Here is a 17,235-nt window from a genome sequence, read left to right on the forward strand (position 1 = left end):
ACGGGTCGCCGCGAAATTCGTACCAACGCCCCTGCTCACACATCGTTGCTTGTGCGCGAATTTTTGGCCAAAAACAACACACTAATGATGCCGCAGCCACCGTATTCCACAGACCTGTGACTTTTTCTTATTTCCGAAACTGAAGAGGCACATGAAAGGACGACGCTACGCTACGATTGAGGAGATAAAGACGGCATCGAAGGAGGAGCTGAACAAGATCACAAAAAATGATTTTTTGAAGTGCTTCGAGGATTGGAAAAAACGTTGGCACAAGTGTATAATATCTGATGGGGATTATTTTGAAAGAAACAAAATAGATATTCATGAATAAATAAATAATTTTTGAAAAAACACAAAATTCGCGATACTTTTTGAACAGACCTCGTATCTATTTGTTCTGCGTATAAAAATACTAGGTTGAGATACTCGGTTGAGATCATCGAAAAGTGAATACGTATTACTAAGATATTTTACTTTTTATTCTATTATTTTTCAATATAAAAGATATGAAACAATTGTTTACGGCAATCGACATGTCTCATAAAGTATTAATTCACTTTTCAATAACATAACTTTGACATTTTTATATGTGGAATGACAGATGGAATCATCGCTATGAGCAAATATAGAAAAACCTTAAAAAATAATTCATTGCATTTTGCAAATGTATCAAAGCATCAATATATAATTATCAGTAATCGATTTTTTTCATGTTATTATATAGAAAAATATTGAGAGGATATTAATGAAAAGTGAATATTTCATATCTTATATTAAAAAAATGTTAGAATAAAAAGAAAAATATCTGTAAAAGTATTCACTTTTCTATGATCTCACCCTAGTATTTTTATACGCAGAACAGAGAAATCGATTTGTTCTAAAAAAACTATATTTCATATATTTCTTGTGTAAGTCTGTAATTTTTTTCAAAATTATTCTGCACAAATTATTTTAATATTTAAAATATTATATATACAATTTAATTTTCGGCCTTTTTAAAGAAAATATGTTGTTTATTAAAAAAAAAATAATAAATAATCTCTTAATCCTTAAAATAGTTTCTGTCACTTTCTACCTACTTCTGCCATCTTTCAGATAATTGGTGAAATCCGCTTTGGAAGAAGAGTGGTTTCGAGTTAATAAACTCATCGATGCTTTTGTCGACTCCTTCGGGAGACTTGGCCCTTTAGACTATGCCCTTTCGGATTACCATCGATCCCTGCAATATCACTTGGTTGATTCCTACAAGTCTCCAGAAGGGGTCGACAAAAGCATCGATGAGTTTATTAACTCGAAACCATTCTTCTTCCGAAACGGATTTCACCAATTTTCACTTCTTGAGATTGTCATAGACTACCCATTTTTCATCACCAGTCACTATTTTGTGCAAAAAGTCCTTCTTGAATCTTGATAGCAAGGACTAGCCGTGTCGAGGCGCCTCTCTTTATTTATTTAAATATATATTCAAGACTGAACATATGTGGAACCCAACGGTCCTTTTGAATCCCACTAAGTTTATATAGATGTTTTGAAATGGCTTGTTCAGTCATTGCAAGTGTATTTGCAAGCCCTCTGAGTCTGACAAAGATTTTTTTTTCCAAAAGCTGCTTTAATTCTTCGTCTTTCTTCGGTTATTCAGAACGTTATTCATCCTGGTTGATTGACAATAAGTCTTTAGTGACACATTAGTGGTGTTGTCACCTCCAATATGCCATGAATTTCCAGTAGTGTCAACCTTCAAACCTCTCGCTACACAGTTGCAGACAGCTATGACAATCAGTATATTTGTGACAGCTACCGAAAGCACATAACCTCTGATATTTTGCAAAAATTGAAAAAAAAATTGAAATTCGTACAGTGATTATGTATTTCTATTTGAAAGGCTTGCAATCGCAAGAAATAATTAAGGACTTCTAAAAACTTTTGGGGGAGTTCTGCTGCATCGAATGTAACCGTATATAACTGGATTGCTGAGTTTAAACGTGGTCGTACTAGGACATCGGATGCACGACGCAGTGTCGTCCAAATGAAGTGACTATACCAGAAATGAATGAAAAAATCCATGATATCGTGTTGGATGACCACAAAGTGAAATTGTGTGAACTAGTTGCGACTGTGGGCATCTCATTTAAACGTGTGTTCAATGTCTTACACGAACATTTGTGTATGAGAAAGCTAACTGCAAGATGGGTGCCACGATTGCTAATAATCGATCAAAAACGTGAACTAGTTTGCACTTCTCAGCATTGTTTGGACATGTTTAGGCGCAAATCAAAGAAATTTTTACGGCGATACATAACCGTTGATGAAACATGAATCCACCATTATATACCTGAATCGAAACAACAGTCGGCACAATGGGTTCCAAAGGGTGAAAGTGTTTCGAAGCGACTAAAGAAAAAGACGCAACGATCGGATAGAACGGTTCTGGCCACTGTGTTTTGGGATGCACATGGAATAATCCTCATCGATTATCTTGAAAAAGGAAAAACAATTACAGGAGAATATTATGCATCATTGTTGGACCGATGGAATTATGTAATGTAAGAAAAAACGGCCTCATTTAGCGAAGAAAGAAATTCTCTTTCATCAAGACAATGCACCAGCTCACAAATTGGTAGAAACAATGGCAAAATTGAACAAACTGAGATATAAATTGCTCTCACATCCACCGTATTCTCCAGATCTGGCTCCGTGTGACTTCTACCTGATTCCTGATGACTTCTACCTGTTTCTAAATCTCAAAAAATTGCTCCAGGGAAAAAATGGCTCCAGACGCATATTTTGGTGGTTTAGAAACTTCTTATTATTTGGAAGGCTTAAAGAAGCTAGAAACTCGTTGGATTCAGTGTATTGAACTAAAAGGAGATTATGTTGAAGAATCAAGTTGAGTTTTGCCAACAAAATTTTTTTTTTCATTTTCATTCTAGGGAATTATCGAACCTGGTACATTTATAAGTATTTGTTATTAAAACTTGTTATTAAAACTTTTACAAATATTTGTTATTAAAACTTTTACAAATATATGAATGTTTTCAAGTATATAAGAATTTTTTCAAATTTACATACAATCCGTAGCAGTGTAAGAATTTACATACAATCCGTAACAGTGTAAGAACAAGCATTTCCCTTAATGATCCGGATTGTCCACGGAAGGTGCTAAATTTAATATTGCCGACGGAGAGTTAATGTTTTTCTACACAATAATATGAGAGAAATAGATAGCTGGTGTTTATCATTGCATATTGTGCACTAATTCATTTGCAAAATGCAATAAATTTGTTTTAAGGTTTCTCTATGTTTGCTTACAGCATTCGATTCAACCTGTCTACATACATATTACGTACAAAAATATTATGGTGAGGTTATCGAAAAATGAATATGTTCCTTAGAGCCTTTATGGCACGGTTTCACTAACGCGAGTTAATTAAATAAATCGGTTGATTAAATTTGTCACCAGAATTGCCAATAGCAAGATTTCAAAAACGAACATCAATCAATAATAAAATTAAAGTTAATAATTACGTAAAACTTTTAACTGCAATTATTAATTTTACGTACATTGGTATTATTATATACACTGACGATACATGGTTCTTCAGATGCCAAGAAAGTAAGTTGATAAAGATCAATTTTATGTTCGGCAGTTAATAGGTCCGAATCGACTGATTTGATTAATTCGCATTGGTAAAACTGGGCCTATGAGATTATTTCGTATCTTGTATCAGAAAGATATAATAAAAAATAAAATATTTCGGAAAGTATTTACTCTTTGGTAATCTTACTCTAGTACTTTTATACATAGAATAAACAGAAATTAACTATGCTAAAAAAAACTATGATTCTATTAAAAAAATGAAATTTATCTTCAAATAATCTTGAATTATTGATTATACAACAAAATTAAGGCCATCAAAGTATGTCCTTTTCCAAACCGTATAATTTTTGTCTGGAACATTTCTTTCTATTTTGTTTTTTATTTTTTATACAGGATGTCCTAGACCACAGAGACAAACTTCGTAAGAATGTATGGTGGATTGAGATGAACAAGAAAATTCTCTATCATTTTGCAAACAATACGCAAAATTTCTAGTTTTTAATTATTGAAAATAGCCATGCGTAGAGGCTTTTGTAATGAATAATTCTAAAATTTGTGTTATTTGCAAAATGATAAAGGATTTTTTTAATTTAGATTTTTTATTTAGATTAGATTAGATTTATTTTGGTCTAATCTACAAGTATATGACAACTGTTGTGTCCATCAACAGACATTAGTATATTGAACATTAAACTTTGAACTTTGAATTGTGTTGCTAAATACAATAGCTATCACATACTTGTAGATTAGGTCACTAGACAAAAAAGTCCTTTACGATTTTGCAAATTTTTGTATTATTAATTAATCCTTTCGTGTTTGACTTTTTTTAGAAATAATTAGCACCTAATTCACATCTTACGAAAGGTTTTTGGAATCGTTGATTATAAATCTGTAGTCAAAATTTCAAAATTTTAAATGACAGATTCAATATGGCAGACCAAAATGTAAAATTTTCTTGGATTTAAATGAAACTCATATTCATGTGTTTTTGAAATCGCTGATTTGAATTATCAATTATTTCTATAGGTACTTCTCATCAGTTGTTTTCATGGTTATTTTTCACGGTTACATCTCATCAGTTGTTTTCACGGCTAATGCTTATCAATAGTTCGATTAAGTTCAAATCATCAGTAGGCGGAAGAAAGAACAACAGTTTATTTATGTACAGTGTATGAAGATCTATCTCATCCTGTGTTTTAAAAAATCCCATGAAATGTGAATAGAATTGATTCGACCTTTTTTATTTATATTTTGCCAGCTACATTAGATGTGACGTCTTGAATTTGAAAATTTCAATTTTAGATTCATAATTCAGCAACTCAAAAAAAAGAAAACGCTGGAAAATAAGTTTCATTCAAATTCAACAATATTTAGCATTTTGGCTCGCCATATTAGACTTGCCATTTAAAATTTTGGAACGTTTACTACAGATACATCATCAGCGACTTCGAAAACCTATATGTACCAACTTACATATGAACTTACATATGAACATTAAATTCGTCATTTTGAAATTAATCACTTGACTAGTAGCGAAAATCAGCATCAACTGAACCAGAAAGGGCAAGATGAAAATGCTGTTCGATTTTTATAAAAGTCGGTACTAAAGTGTTTTTCGAGTTGAATATGAATGAAACCTACAAAACTCTAGATACCAGGTTTAGAAAAAATTGATAAAAATTTTTAATTTTTTGTCCTCCACATTAAATCAGCCATTTTGAACTTTAAAAATTTGACAACGCTGTCAAAAATCTGATTCACAATCAGTAACCTAATCCCCCCCCCCGGATAATGAGTTTCAGAAAAATAGAAAAAAATTATAAATTTTGGTGCGTCATAGTGGATCAGTCATTTTGAATTTCAAAATTTTTTGTTCAGATTTGAAATCAGCGACCCCAAAAACCTCCGAGTAACCAAGTTTCATGAAAATCTTGCTGATTAGAGAAAAATAAAACTATGTGCGCATTATTACGTCAATACTTTTTTTGACATACCCTTTTTTTGACGAAATATATCAATGTTAGTCAAGTGGCTAAGTAGCGATTTATTTTGTATAACTGTTATATTGACTTTTAAAATGAGCCTAGGAAAAACTCTCTTATTTTTAATTTTAATTTTTGTGATGATATATGTAGTTTTCATTTTTACACTATTTTACGAGTATTTGATTAAATATGCAAATTAAAAAGTGAAATTCACAAGAATGTTGATTTATTTGTGAAAAATCCTATTCTTCATCTTTAAAATGAGTCCAGGAAAAAGTCGCTATCTTTATTTTTATGGAAGATATGAATTTCTGAAAGGTCGGGACATATGTTTCATCAAGTACGAAAGGGTTAATCAATGATGTGCGAAAAAATAGTTTGTCCAAATTGCGAAATATGAATTGTATCCTCGAATTTACACCAAATCAAAAACATTATTTATAAACATTATTAATATCCTCGAATTTACACCAAATCAAAAACATTATTTATAAACTTTAAATTGTTTTGATTTAATAAGTATAGTTAAATTGTTTTGATTTAATAATTATAGTTTCATTTAACGAATATTATTTAAAAGCTATTTTACCAGAGAAAACGTTGCTTTTTCTGATATAGAGAAACGCGTAATATATTCTATATCAAATCTAGAACATCATTAATATTCTGATATTGGTAGATAGGATATTTATAATATACTTACAGACTGTAATTGTTCTCTGCTACCTGGTTGACTCCAGCCGCTATCTTCATCGTTATTCATGTTATTACTATGTTGTTGATGAAATATATGAAGATTTGCCCCACCATCTGAAGCTCTTCTACCAAACCCTCCAGCTGTAAATATATACAATATGTAATATATAATAAATATATATAATAGGTAGTAAATAATGCATTTTTATTAATCTAACTTATTGATTTTTATAAAGTACAATTAACTTTATAATGATAACTTGATGTAGTAGATAAACAACATAAAAATATTTGAAAATTCATGGCATTTACGTTTATATATTCGTTATATAAAGAGAATCACCATAATGGATGATAAATATATTCTATATTAACAAGATTAACAATTGATTTATAATGTAAAAAAGTAATTTTGAATAGTTATAACCTTATCAAATTTAAACGAGTAATTGTTGTTATTAATTAACACGAGTGCCACTGAGTGTCACGTCAGTCACCGGTGACCGTTGACACTGAACTTTCTGTTTAGGCCGCGTCAGTTGCCGGTGACTGACAGTATAAAGTACGATATAAAACTAAAAAAATTACATAGTTTAATAAGTAATTTCAGGATTGTATAATTAATATACTTAAATATTTCTTATCAAAAAATTTTAATGGATTTGGCCTGACGGAGATTTCCTCCGAAATGCGCGTGGCAGTTAACGTGTTAAACGAAAAATCTAGTAAGGAAAGCAGACAAGATGGGAAATATAGATGTGAACACATATCTACGTTTTCCATCTCAGTCTCTTTGTATAAGCTAGAGAATTTTATTCAATTACTATACTGTATCGTTATCGTATCTTTCATAATAAAAAAAATAATTTTTTTAGCAATTTTTTATATAAAAAATAACTTACTGACACCCATTACAGGAGGTGGTTTTAATAAATGCTGATCCTTTATTTGGAAATTTTGAGGCGGTTGATGTTGAACTAATGGAAGATTTAATGGTAAATTCGTATGTGGTAAAACCTGCGGATCCATGTTGCAATGAGGAATAGGAAGAGGCCGTAAAGTTTGATATCCTGACATGTGATTATAAGGATATGTTGTAGGAGGTTGGTGTGCTGTATCACCAGGTCCAACTGTATGCCTTCTTGTTGTATGATACGGTGTTCCAGATGGCAAGTAAAGACCACTTCTTTCTTCCGTTTCTGCTTCAGCTTCGCCAAACTATATACATATATACATACATACATATATATACATCAAGGTTAAGAAATAATGCATACTTATAATGCCATTATTGCTGGTTACCTTCTTTTAGTAACAGCTTGGTAATGGCATTACTTTTTTCTACTTATTAACTTAATATTTAACATTATTATATTAGTATTATTTTTTAATAAAAACAGTAACAATATTATATTTTTTGGTAACAAGTAACGAAATTAACAGTTACCTTTATTCGATAATATATTTCTTTGAAAAAAAATGGCATGAATAATTTTGGCAATAAGTGACAAAGAACTATGTGGTATCTATTTAAAGAACCCAATTATTACTAGATATAAAAAGATATCTTACTGTACTTTTACTGTACTTTTATTTATTTCTGTACGTAAATATTAATATCCCTTCTGAAACAATAAAAATAATTTCCCATCTACTTTTCTTTTACATTGATTAGAACAACAATATTTTAATATATAACCCCGCTTATTAATCTCCTAATCTGATTCTACTCGGTCAAACTATATTAGAAACTTTAGAGATAACAGTCNAAGAATATACGTGGATTATTTATTGCCAATTTTAAGGACTTTGCAACAAAAACTGGAAAATTCCAACAGAGATGAATTTACAAATTGTCATTCGCTGGTTATAGTTATACAACTAAGTTTAAATAAAAAAACTATTTGATAATTCGATTAACATACGTTTGTTAATTTCCAACGAAGAAATAAATATTCATGTATTCATTCTGATAACAGAAACAACATAAAAACATTTGATTATATTAATTTAATATTTAATTTCAGATTTCATATTGCATTAGAAAAAAAATTAGAAACTTGTAATTATTTGCACCAAAAATTCAAATGGAACTGGTTAACCGGAGAAAAACGATAATTTACTGAAAGCTATACAGAAAACTAATTAAGAATTGATCAAGGGAAGGGAGTTCTTCAAATATTGATATAAAACCTGGTGATAACAATAATTTTTTTATTTTTCATCGACAAGTAATACAGAATGAATATATATAAGAAATATTGTAATATTTCTTAAAGTTAAAAAGTTTAAAAATGCCGAAAAGTTAAATGATTATCCAAAAATTAAGAAACTCTTCATTAAAAAAAACTGCATTATAACAGAGCGCTTCCACCGCACAGTGTATCTGTCGAATGGTTATCTAACATCGAAGACGTTATATCAATGCCACAAAAGAGTCACCTACATAATATATCACCTACATAATATCACATAAAAATTACTAAAAATCAACAAAAATTAAAATTAAAATTCGAGAAAAAGAAAAAAAGAAAATTATAATATGCTACCCGCAATTGCAACTTTAAATTTAATCTTTATTTTAATCATATATAATAATGAATATAAAACATATAAAATAAATTAAAATATAATATAATAAAAAAAACATTTACAGATATAAATATCTTATGTTTAATTTATTGTGTTGTCTTTGTGTTAAGGGAAAAGACCACTGTAGAGAATAAAAAAATCGACTTTTCTATAAAAAAAAAAATAGTATGTATTTTTAACATTACTTTGCCTCAAGATTACGTCGATATTTGAAAACTTGACGATGTTGTGACTATTTTTGTACATACAGGCGTCTTGGAACAGCTAAACATATCGCGTGGCACTACCGACTTAGGCTTTGTTTAATGCTTTTGGTCAGATTTTATATGTCTTATAAGCGGACTATCAGGATTTCTCCTAAATCCCCTAACTTAACCTTGGATTTCAATTTAGTATATATTGTAGTACTATCTTCCTACGAATCAATAATAAAACCATTCGATGCAACTCTCAAGCATTCGAGAAAAAATGCGTTTAAAGTATTTCGTGTTCTATATGTATCGATTTTTAAAAACAATTATCAATCAACAAATATAGCTGAAAACATAAGTGAATTATTATTGATTATTGGAATGGACAGTTACGTGTTGCAGATTCGAGCATTATTTTTTCTTCCTTTTTTTTTCATCTACGTTTATATAAATGTGATCATGCAACAAATTTTTAATAACATAATTATTATTTTGAAATATACTTATTCGCTACATATATATATATGTATGTGTGTGTGTGTGTGTGTGTGTGTACAGGATGTAACAAAAGATTGAAACACTAGAATATTCAGAAAAATATGAGTTTTATCAAAAAATGTTGCAGACAAAAGTTTTATAATTTCACGGAAACCATACAATATAAGTGTCATCAGTTTGACCTTGAATAGTCGTTTGAAAGTCACATGAAGGTCACCTTCAATTTCTTAAATGAAACATATTTTTCGTTGCATATTCTTGTAGCTTACCTTAAGAGTTTTGCAAAACACTTTAATAAAATATTTTTGCATTAAGTACTTTTTGAGTTATAAGGCTTGAAAGTTGCAGTACTGCCGGCATTAACACTATCCAAGATAGATATAAGTACCTCACGATTCGTCACTCTTATAGTATTTTGTGACACCAAACCGTCTCTGCTGTGTTTCAGGTAATGCTAATGCCGGTGATACTGCAATTTTCAAGTCTTATAACGCGAAAAGTATTTAATGCATATTTTATTATAGTGTTTTGGAAAGGTCTTGAGGTAAATTACAAGAATGTGCAATAAAAACTAGGAGTTTCTATTTAATAAATAGAAGATGACCCCAACCTTCAAAAGACTATCAAAGGTCAAACCAATGATACCACCTTATGTCCCCCTCCAAACCATATAACTTTTGTTTAAAATATTTTTTCCATAACACACCGTTTTCAAAATATTTAGGTGTATATGTTAAAATGGGACAACCTGTATATATATGTCACAGAGAAATGATGAAAATGGAGATTTGATCAAATCCCTAAGGTAAATGATCAATTCACGAAATCACCCCACCCGTGATTTGATTATCTACTTTAGGGATTTGATCAAATCTCCATTTTTATCATCTCCCTGCAACATATACATACATACATATATATAAATTTTTTAAGTATTAAACTTAGTTTTCGCTGTTTTTGCCTAAAAATGTATTTATTCCAATAAAAAAATGAATTAATATATTAATCAAAGTATTTTCCATCGTTTATTATTATTTTTTCCCATCTTTTTGGAAAAAGTTGGATTACATGGCGATAAAACGAGCTGTCTTTTTAAGCAAATCATTCATCTATCTATTTTCGGACTTCGTAATTGGAGAAGTGGGTAACGGCGAATGTGTGTTGCATCGATCGGAAAAGGTGGTAATCCGATGTGGTTAAATCTGGAGAATAACTGGGTGCGGGAAAATTTCCTATTCGAGCTCTAACAATGTTTCCTTCATGGTTCTTTAATATGTGGTCGGGCGTTGTCTTGCAAAAAAATAATTTTGCGTCGACTGGCTACTAATATCCTTTCTCGCATCAATTCATCGTTCGATCGGTACAATTGTTTTTGGTAGTGGTCAGCCATAACTGCTTCATTCGGTTGTAGTAGCTCATAATAAAGCACGTCTTCTTGGTCCCGCCAAATACAGAGCAATGCCTTTTACGACCGTGAATATTCTGTTTTGGCATTGATGTGGATGGTTGGCCGGAGTCCACCCATGGTTTTTTCCGCTTAGAATTATCAAAATAAATTCACATTTCATTTCCAGTCACAATGCACCATAAAAAATTCTTCTTTACAGCCTGGTAAGCAAGTAAGTCGTGATGACTAACGATTCGGGATGGTATTTTCGGACAACTCATGTAGCAGCTATTTTTCTTCTTTTTGGATTTTTCCCATGACGCGTAAACGTTTAGAAACAGGCATAGGAGTAATATTCCATTAAAAAAATTGAAGGTGACCTTCAAAAGACTATCAAAGGTTAAGTGACACCACCTTATGACCCCTCCAAACCATACAACTTTTGTCTAAAATATTTTCTCCATTAATGAACCGTTTTCAAAATATTTGGGTGTGTAAGTTAAAATGGGACATCTTATATTTAACACTTCTAATAATTCTTCGAGTGTTTGAGTTAGATTTTTATCCAATAATGCTTGCAATTCAGCGTCCTCAAACTTTTTCGGTTGTCCGGAACGTTCTTTGTCTTCCATATTTATCACCATTTCTAAATCGTTGAAACTATTCTCTACGTGTTTTTTCTGACAGAACTTGTTCACCATAAATTTCAAAAATCAATCAGTGCGCTTCAAATGTAATTTTCTTCAAATCAAAGTAGTGAATAAATACATGACGAGAAAAAACAATTATCACGATTCATTTTAAATCAATTAAAAAATATTCCTGCATTCACAAAAATTAAGCTTTACGCACTGAATTTTATTGACGGATATTTAACCTTCAAAAAAACAATCAACTGTTAAAGCTTACCACATTTACAGCTAGAGCCATTTATTGTGAGCAGCGGGAACTAAATTATCATCGAATATATATATATATATATATATATACACAAGATGTTTCATTTTAATCGCCTCAGGCTAATATCTCAGAAGGAAGTCATTCTAGCGAAAAATATATAAACATAAAGGTTATATGATTTGGAAAAGAATATCGGATGATGACCTCGGCCTTATCGGAGGTGACGTTGTTTAAAATTATTTCAAGGTCAACTTCATTTTCTCAAATAGCAGCACTTATTTTTCGTTGCATTTTTTGATTGACATAATTCAATAGAACATTTTTTATGTGTTGATATTTTTTTTGTAGAACTAATAATTTTAGAAACATTCAGATTCTAAGAATATAGAATTGTAATTTTAAGTCAGATCAAAGCAACTTTATTTTTCAAAGATAAAAATTATTTTTTATTGTATTTTCGTATTTATGTAATCAAAATGAATGTTTTTGGTATCTCAACAATTTTTCATAAAATCAATAATTTTCGAGAAATTTGGTCTCAAAAGACCGAAGATGGATCCGGCCAGTGAAGGCAAGACCGAAGATTGATTCGGTCACTAAAAACAAGACTGAAGATTAATTCGGCCATTGAAGACAAGACCGATCGACTCTGTAAAATCACATCGAAAACACATTAAATATTTCTACAATAAATGCTCAAATGTATCACCATTCCGTAGGAATGATATAGGTAACGTAGGATATATAATTGCAACCGTTCTTCGAATGCATCGATTGTTTTTCTGAGGGCGCTGGCTGGTATACTTCTACACGCTCGTCTGATGCGGTCCTTTAGGTCTTTAGTTGTGGTAAATGCGGACTGGTAAACAATATTTTTTACATAGCCCCATAAGAAAAAATCTGGTGATGTTAAATCTGGTGATCTGGATGGCCACCTGGATGGCTATCTGAATGCTAGCATGATCATCATCTCGTCCAATCCAACGGGGCGGATAAGTTAAATTTAAAAAGTCCCGTAGGGCACGCGTAGTGTAGTGGTACACCGTCCTATTGCAACCATATGCATTGGATTGTATTTTCATCGACAACCTCTAACATGCTTGGCAACATATCTCGTAGTATACATAAATATGACTTCCTTGAACATTGCCATAAAAAAATGGAGTCCAACAATATGTGACGAGGCAAATGTTTGCAAGCCTGTGGTCTGGCCGAGGATGAGCCGGAAACTCGCGCCTTCTCACAAGAGAAAGGGACCGAATTTTATAAATTTGTTTCGTGCGCCATTTTGCGAGATGCGACCCGCGGCTATTACATTTTTTTATAAGTGTAAGGTTATCCACGACGAGCCAGTGCGTTGGACTTAAGAAGATTGGAGAAATCGGAGCCGCCGGAAGAGCGCGAACGAAAGCGAGGACTCTGGAGAAGCGGCTAGAGCGGCGTTTAGAAGGGCGCGGGGAAAATTTTCTTTGCCCGGGTGGACGGCTGGCGACGGACAGCCGGGATGGCCACCTTGCGCTGAGAAAAGCGTAAGGGCCCGCGACCCGGTCGCAGGTCATGCGAAGGAGGTCCCCGGGGGAATTCCTTCAAACTGCTGCGAGCCCAACAGTTGCCGAATGTCGTCCCGAGAGGAACAAGGACAAGTTAAGCGTCGAATAGAAGATCCTAGACGCAAAGTTCCCGCGAGCACCCGTGATAAGCATAATCTAGCCGGGAAAGCCAATAGGATGCCGCAGCGACAGATCGTTGTCTCGGTTGCCTCCTGCACTAATTGACGAGCCCTGCTCGTCACTGTACGGCCCGACGGCGAGCGTAATGAACATCCCGAGAACGAGCGAGCGAAGCTGCTGACGATAGCGGGACGAGATCCTAAGGAGCAAAAGCGAGCTTCAGGTAGCGAGTGGGTAAGAGAGAGAGAAACATTGTACAGCCGTGGGTAGGAAAAATTAGAGTTGCGTTATAATTTCGAGTCAGTTGCCGTCGCTTCTCGATGGCACCTGCGCGAGTGGTAAGCCGGGAATTGGACTCGTTTAGGATCCGTCGCGTCCTGAAGGTCGGGACGCGCGGACATGCGAGATTTTGGGGCCACGTCGCAGAGCGACGAAAGCCGTGCTCGAGAGGGCCTCGAGTTTAGGAATCCCGGAGATTCGGACGCGAGACTCGGTTGCCTTCTCTAATCGCCGATTGCACAGTCCTCGGATGTTACTTGTCGGTATTGCTTGTATTCGATTGAGCCGTGACATTGAATCACGTGCTTTTTGGGGAACTGCTTCTGGCGAGCGAGCTAAAACGGGTATTATACATGATCGGTCAGAAAGCAGTAATTACTGTCGGAAAAAAGCCCGGCTGGCGCCCATCGGAAAACCCGGTGAGATTTGCATAACCAGGCAAGAAAGTTTTTCTTGTTAGCACGACGCACGTTATCATAGTTGCCGTCGAGCGGCTTCGATCCGCCGCCTAAAAGCAGCTCACGGAACATCTCGAGCGAGGGATCGCTCTCTATTAATTGTGTTATGGGATATTCCCGGTGTATAGGTTTGTTTTGTATGCAACTGAAAGTAACCAGGCGAATTAAAGTATAGTTATTCGTATGTTAAATTCGTCTTTAAATTGTTTCCTCTTCCCCGATCTTCCCGAATTTCATTGCGTAAAGAGGCAAAAGGTGAAAGAACTATGATACTCTACCACTCGGGATAGTGAAAAGTGAAAATCACTATCGATAAACTAATACTGAACTAACCGAGGTAAGTCCGCTGCCGCGAAAACAGGAGCGAAGAAGTACTGCAACCGCGCGGATAATAATCATTTAGCGTTGCATGTGACAGACCATCTAAAATACCACACTAAACTATCACCTACCAACGATGCTGATTATCTACATGACGGAACCCAGTGCGGATTGATATAAGAATAATAATGGCTATTATGCCATTGCTCTCAAATGCAGTCTCGTCGCTAAACATAACACAAGAAAAAAATGTGGGATCGAGCTGAATTTGAGCTAAAGCTCACTAGCAGGATGTGCTATAAAGAACTTTATCATTATCAGAAAGTTCCTTATTAAGTGGAATGTGATAAGGATAAATGTGATTGCCAAATAAAATTCTATTCACAGTCGCAGGAAACTTATTTAATTCATGGTTAATTTGACGTTGGCTAATGTTCGGATTCACTATTACCATTCCTAATATAGTTACGATAATAGTTGTTATTTAATGGTTTTGTAGAACGTTTGCGTCTCATCTATCCTGGACGTGCTCTAGCCACTAAACGCAAAATCGCTTTATGATCGGGATGTCGTCTATTGGGATATTTATCTCAATATTGACGAGCTGTCTCTTCAGCATTATTATTAACGGTATAATAAATACCAATCACGTCAACAGTTTCTGAGGGCGAATAATCTGTCATGTTGATAATGACACAATTAACGAAAGAGAATAAAATAAATTTATCCTAATAACCAAACATATCGATTAAATTGCCGCAGTAAGAACCAACTCGGGTCGATTTTAACTAAAAACAATCAGGGAATGAATGGGAGCTTGACGACTAATGCAAATGTTTTAAGGTAGTAATCTATACTGAAAAAAGGGCGCACTGATTGCTTCTTTATTCCGTAAAAGCCAAGCTTCGGCGATCTTCCGAATACTTCAAATGCGTTCTAGGTACTCAGCCCAAATAAAAGGGTAGCGTGCTTAAGTACTCGTCGTGAAAATCGAAATTTTTAGCTCAAATAACTCGGAAAGCATTAATTTTGTAAAAAATGGTTAAGATTCAAAAACATTTGTATAGATTACATAAATTCGAAAGTATAATAAAAATACTTTCATAAAAAAAATAAAGTTACTTTGACCTAACATAAATTACGATTCTATATTCTTAGAATTCGAATATTTCAAAAACTATTACTTTTACAAAAAAATATCAAAACGTCCAAAAAATGTCCAACTGAATTGTGTCAAAAATGCAACGAAAAATAGGTGCTATTTGAAAAAATGAAGTTGAGCTCGAAATGACCTTAAACAACGTCACCTTCGATAAGGCCGAGCTCATCATCCGATGTCCCCCTCCAAACCATACAAGCTTTATATTATAAATTTTTCGCTAGGATAATTGCCTTCTGAGATATTAGCCTGGAGTTATATATATATATATATATATTATGTTGGCAAGGATGAAATTTGTAGTTAATAATATTGCCAACTGTAATAGATTATTATTTGATATTGGCTTAATATTGGGAATACAAATTAGTTCGGTCCGTTTTCAAAAGATGGCTCTGGCTGTTATGAATGTTTCATAGTGACAGCTGATTTCGGTAGTTTCAGAGAGGTAAGACATGTGTCAATAATATTCAGTTTATATCGCTTTGAGTTTCATACAAAATCCCTGTTTTTTACTGTGTTGAATATGTCAAATTTTGTGTTAACTAAGCAGCATTTGCGGGAAGTTTTAGTTTTCTGCTTTAATTGGAAGAAAAGTGCAGCTGAAGCGCATCGAATGCTTGTAGAAGTTTATAGTGACAATGCTTCAACTGATAAATCATGTAGGGAATGGTTTCGACGTTTCAAGAATGGTGATTTCAGCGTTGAAACTGAAATCTGGCCTCGCTCTGGACAGCCAAAAAAATTCGAAGACAAAGAATTGGATGCATTACTCGATGAAGATCCGAGTGATTCCATTACGGGCCATCGGTATAGGCTACAATTGATTCGTTTGAGCCGTGCATTACGAGAAAAACGGCCGGAATACGAGCAAAGACATGACAAAGTTATTCTTCTGCGTGATAACGCTCGGCCTCATGTCGCAACAGTCGTAAAAAAATATTTGGAAATGCTCAAGTGGGATATTTTACCGTACCCGGCGTATTCGCTTATCGTATTGCTCCTTCTGATTACTGGTTGTTCCGACAGATGCAGCACGATTTGGCAGGTCACCGGTTCACTTCTTTCGCAAAAATCGAAAATTGGCTCCTAACTTGGATCGCCTCAAAAGACGAGACATTTTTTCGAGATGGAATTCGAAAATTGCCTGAGAGGTGGGAGATAATAGTAGCCAGCGATGGACAATATTTTGATTAATCTGTTCATTCATTTTTTCTGAAATAAATGTATTTTTGACCACAAAAAACGGACCGAACTAATTTGTACTCCCAGTAGGAAAACAATTTAATTTCGATAATGCTGTAAAACTGGCCTTCCAGGAATTCATTGACTCTCGTCCGTCAGGGTTTTATACCACCGGCTTGAACAACCTGCCGCTTAAATGGCAAAAGTGTATAGACAATATGGATGCATACTTTGATGAATAAAATAATTCCTTATATTTGTAAATTATCAACTAATTTTGCCTTTATTTCTATAAATTTCATCCTTGACGACCTGA

At 33.6% G+C, this 17,235-nt stretch overlaps 1 protein-coding gene across 1 annotated transcript in view; it reads right to left on the reverse strand.

The window, feature by feature from the left end:
* LOC106748512 overlaps window positions 1-15,029 on the reverse strand; it is an 18,601-nt gene extending 3,572 nt beyond the window's left edge. Inside the window, exons 1-5 of the mRNA XM_014627111.1 lie at window positions 14,860-15,029; window positions 14,707-14,802; window positions 14,267-14,399; window positions 7,182-7,497; window positions 6,287-6,420 (exon numbers count right to left, since the gene is read on the reverse strand). Coding sequence (XP_014482597.1) covers window positions 6,287-6,420; window positions 7,182-7,497; window positions 14,267-14,399; window positions 14,707-14,802; window positions 14,860-15,029 — 849 coding nt within the window. The remainder of the gene's footprint in view (window positions 1-6,286; window positions 6,421-7,181; window positions 7,498-14,266; window positions 14,400-14,706; window positions 14,803-14,859) is intronic.
* Window positions 15,030-17,235: the final 2,206 nt, after the last annotated feature.

Source organism: Dinoponera quadriceps, unplaced genomic scaffold (assembly GCF_001313825.1).
Source record: "Dinoponera quadriceps isolate SergipeBrazil2010 unplaced genomic scaffold, ASM131382v1 scaffold2895, whole genome shotgun sequence".
NCBI classification, from domain to species: Eukaryota; Metazoa; Arthropoda; class Insecta; order Hymenoptera; family Formicidae; genus Dinoponera; species Dinoponera quadriceps.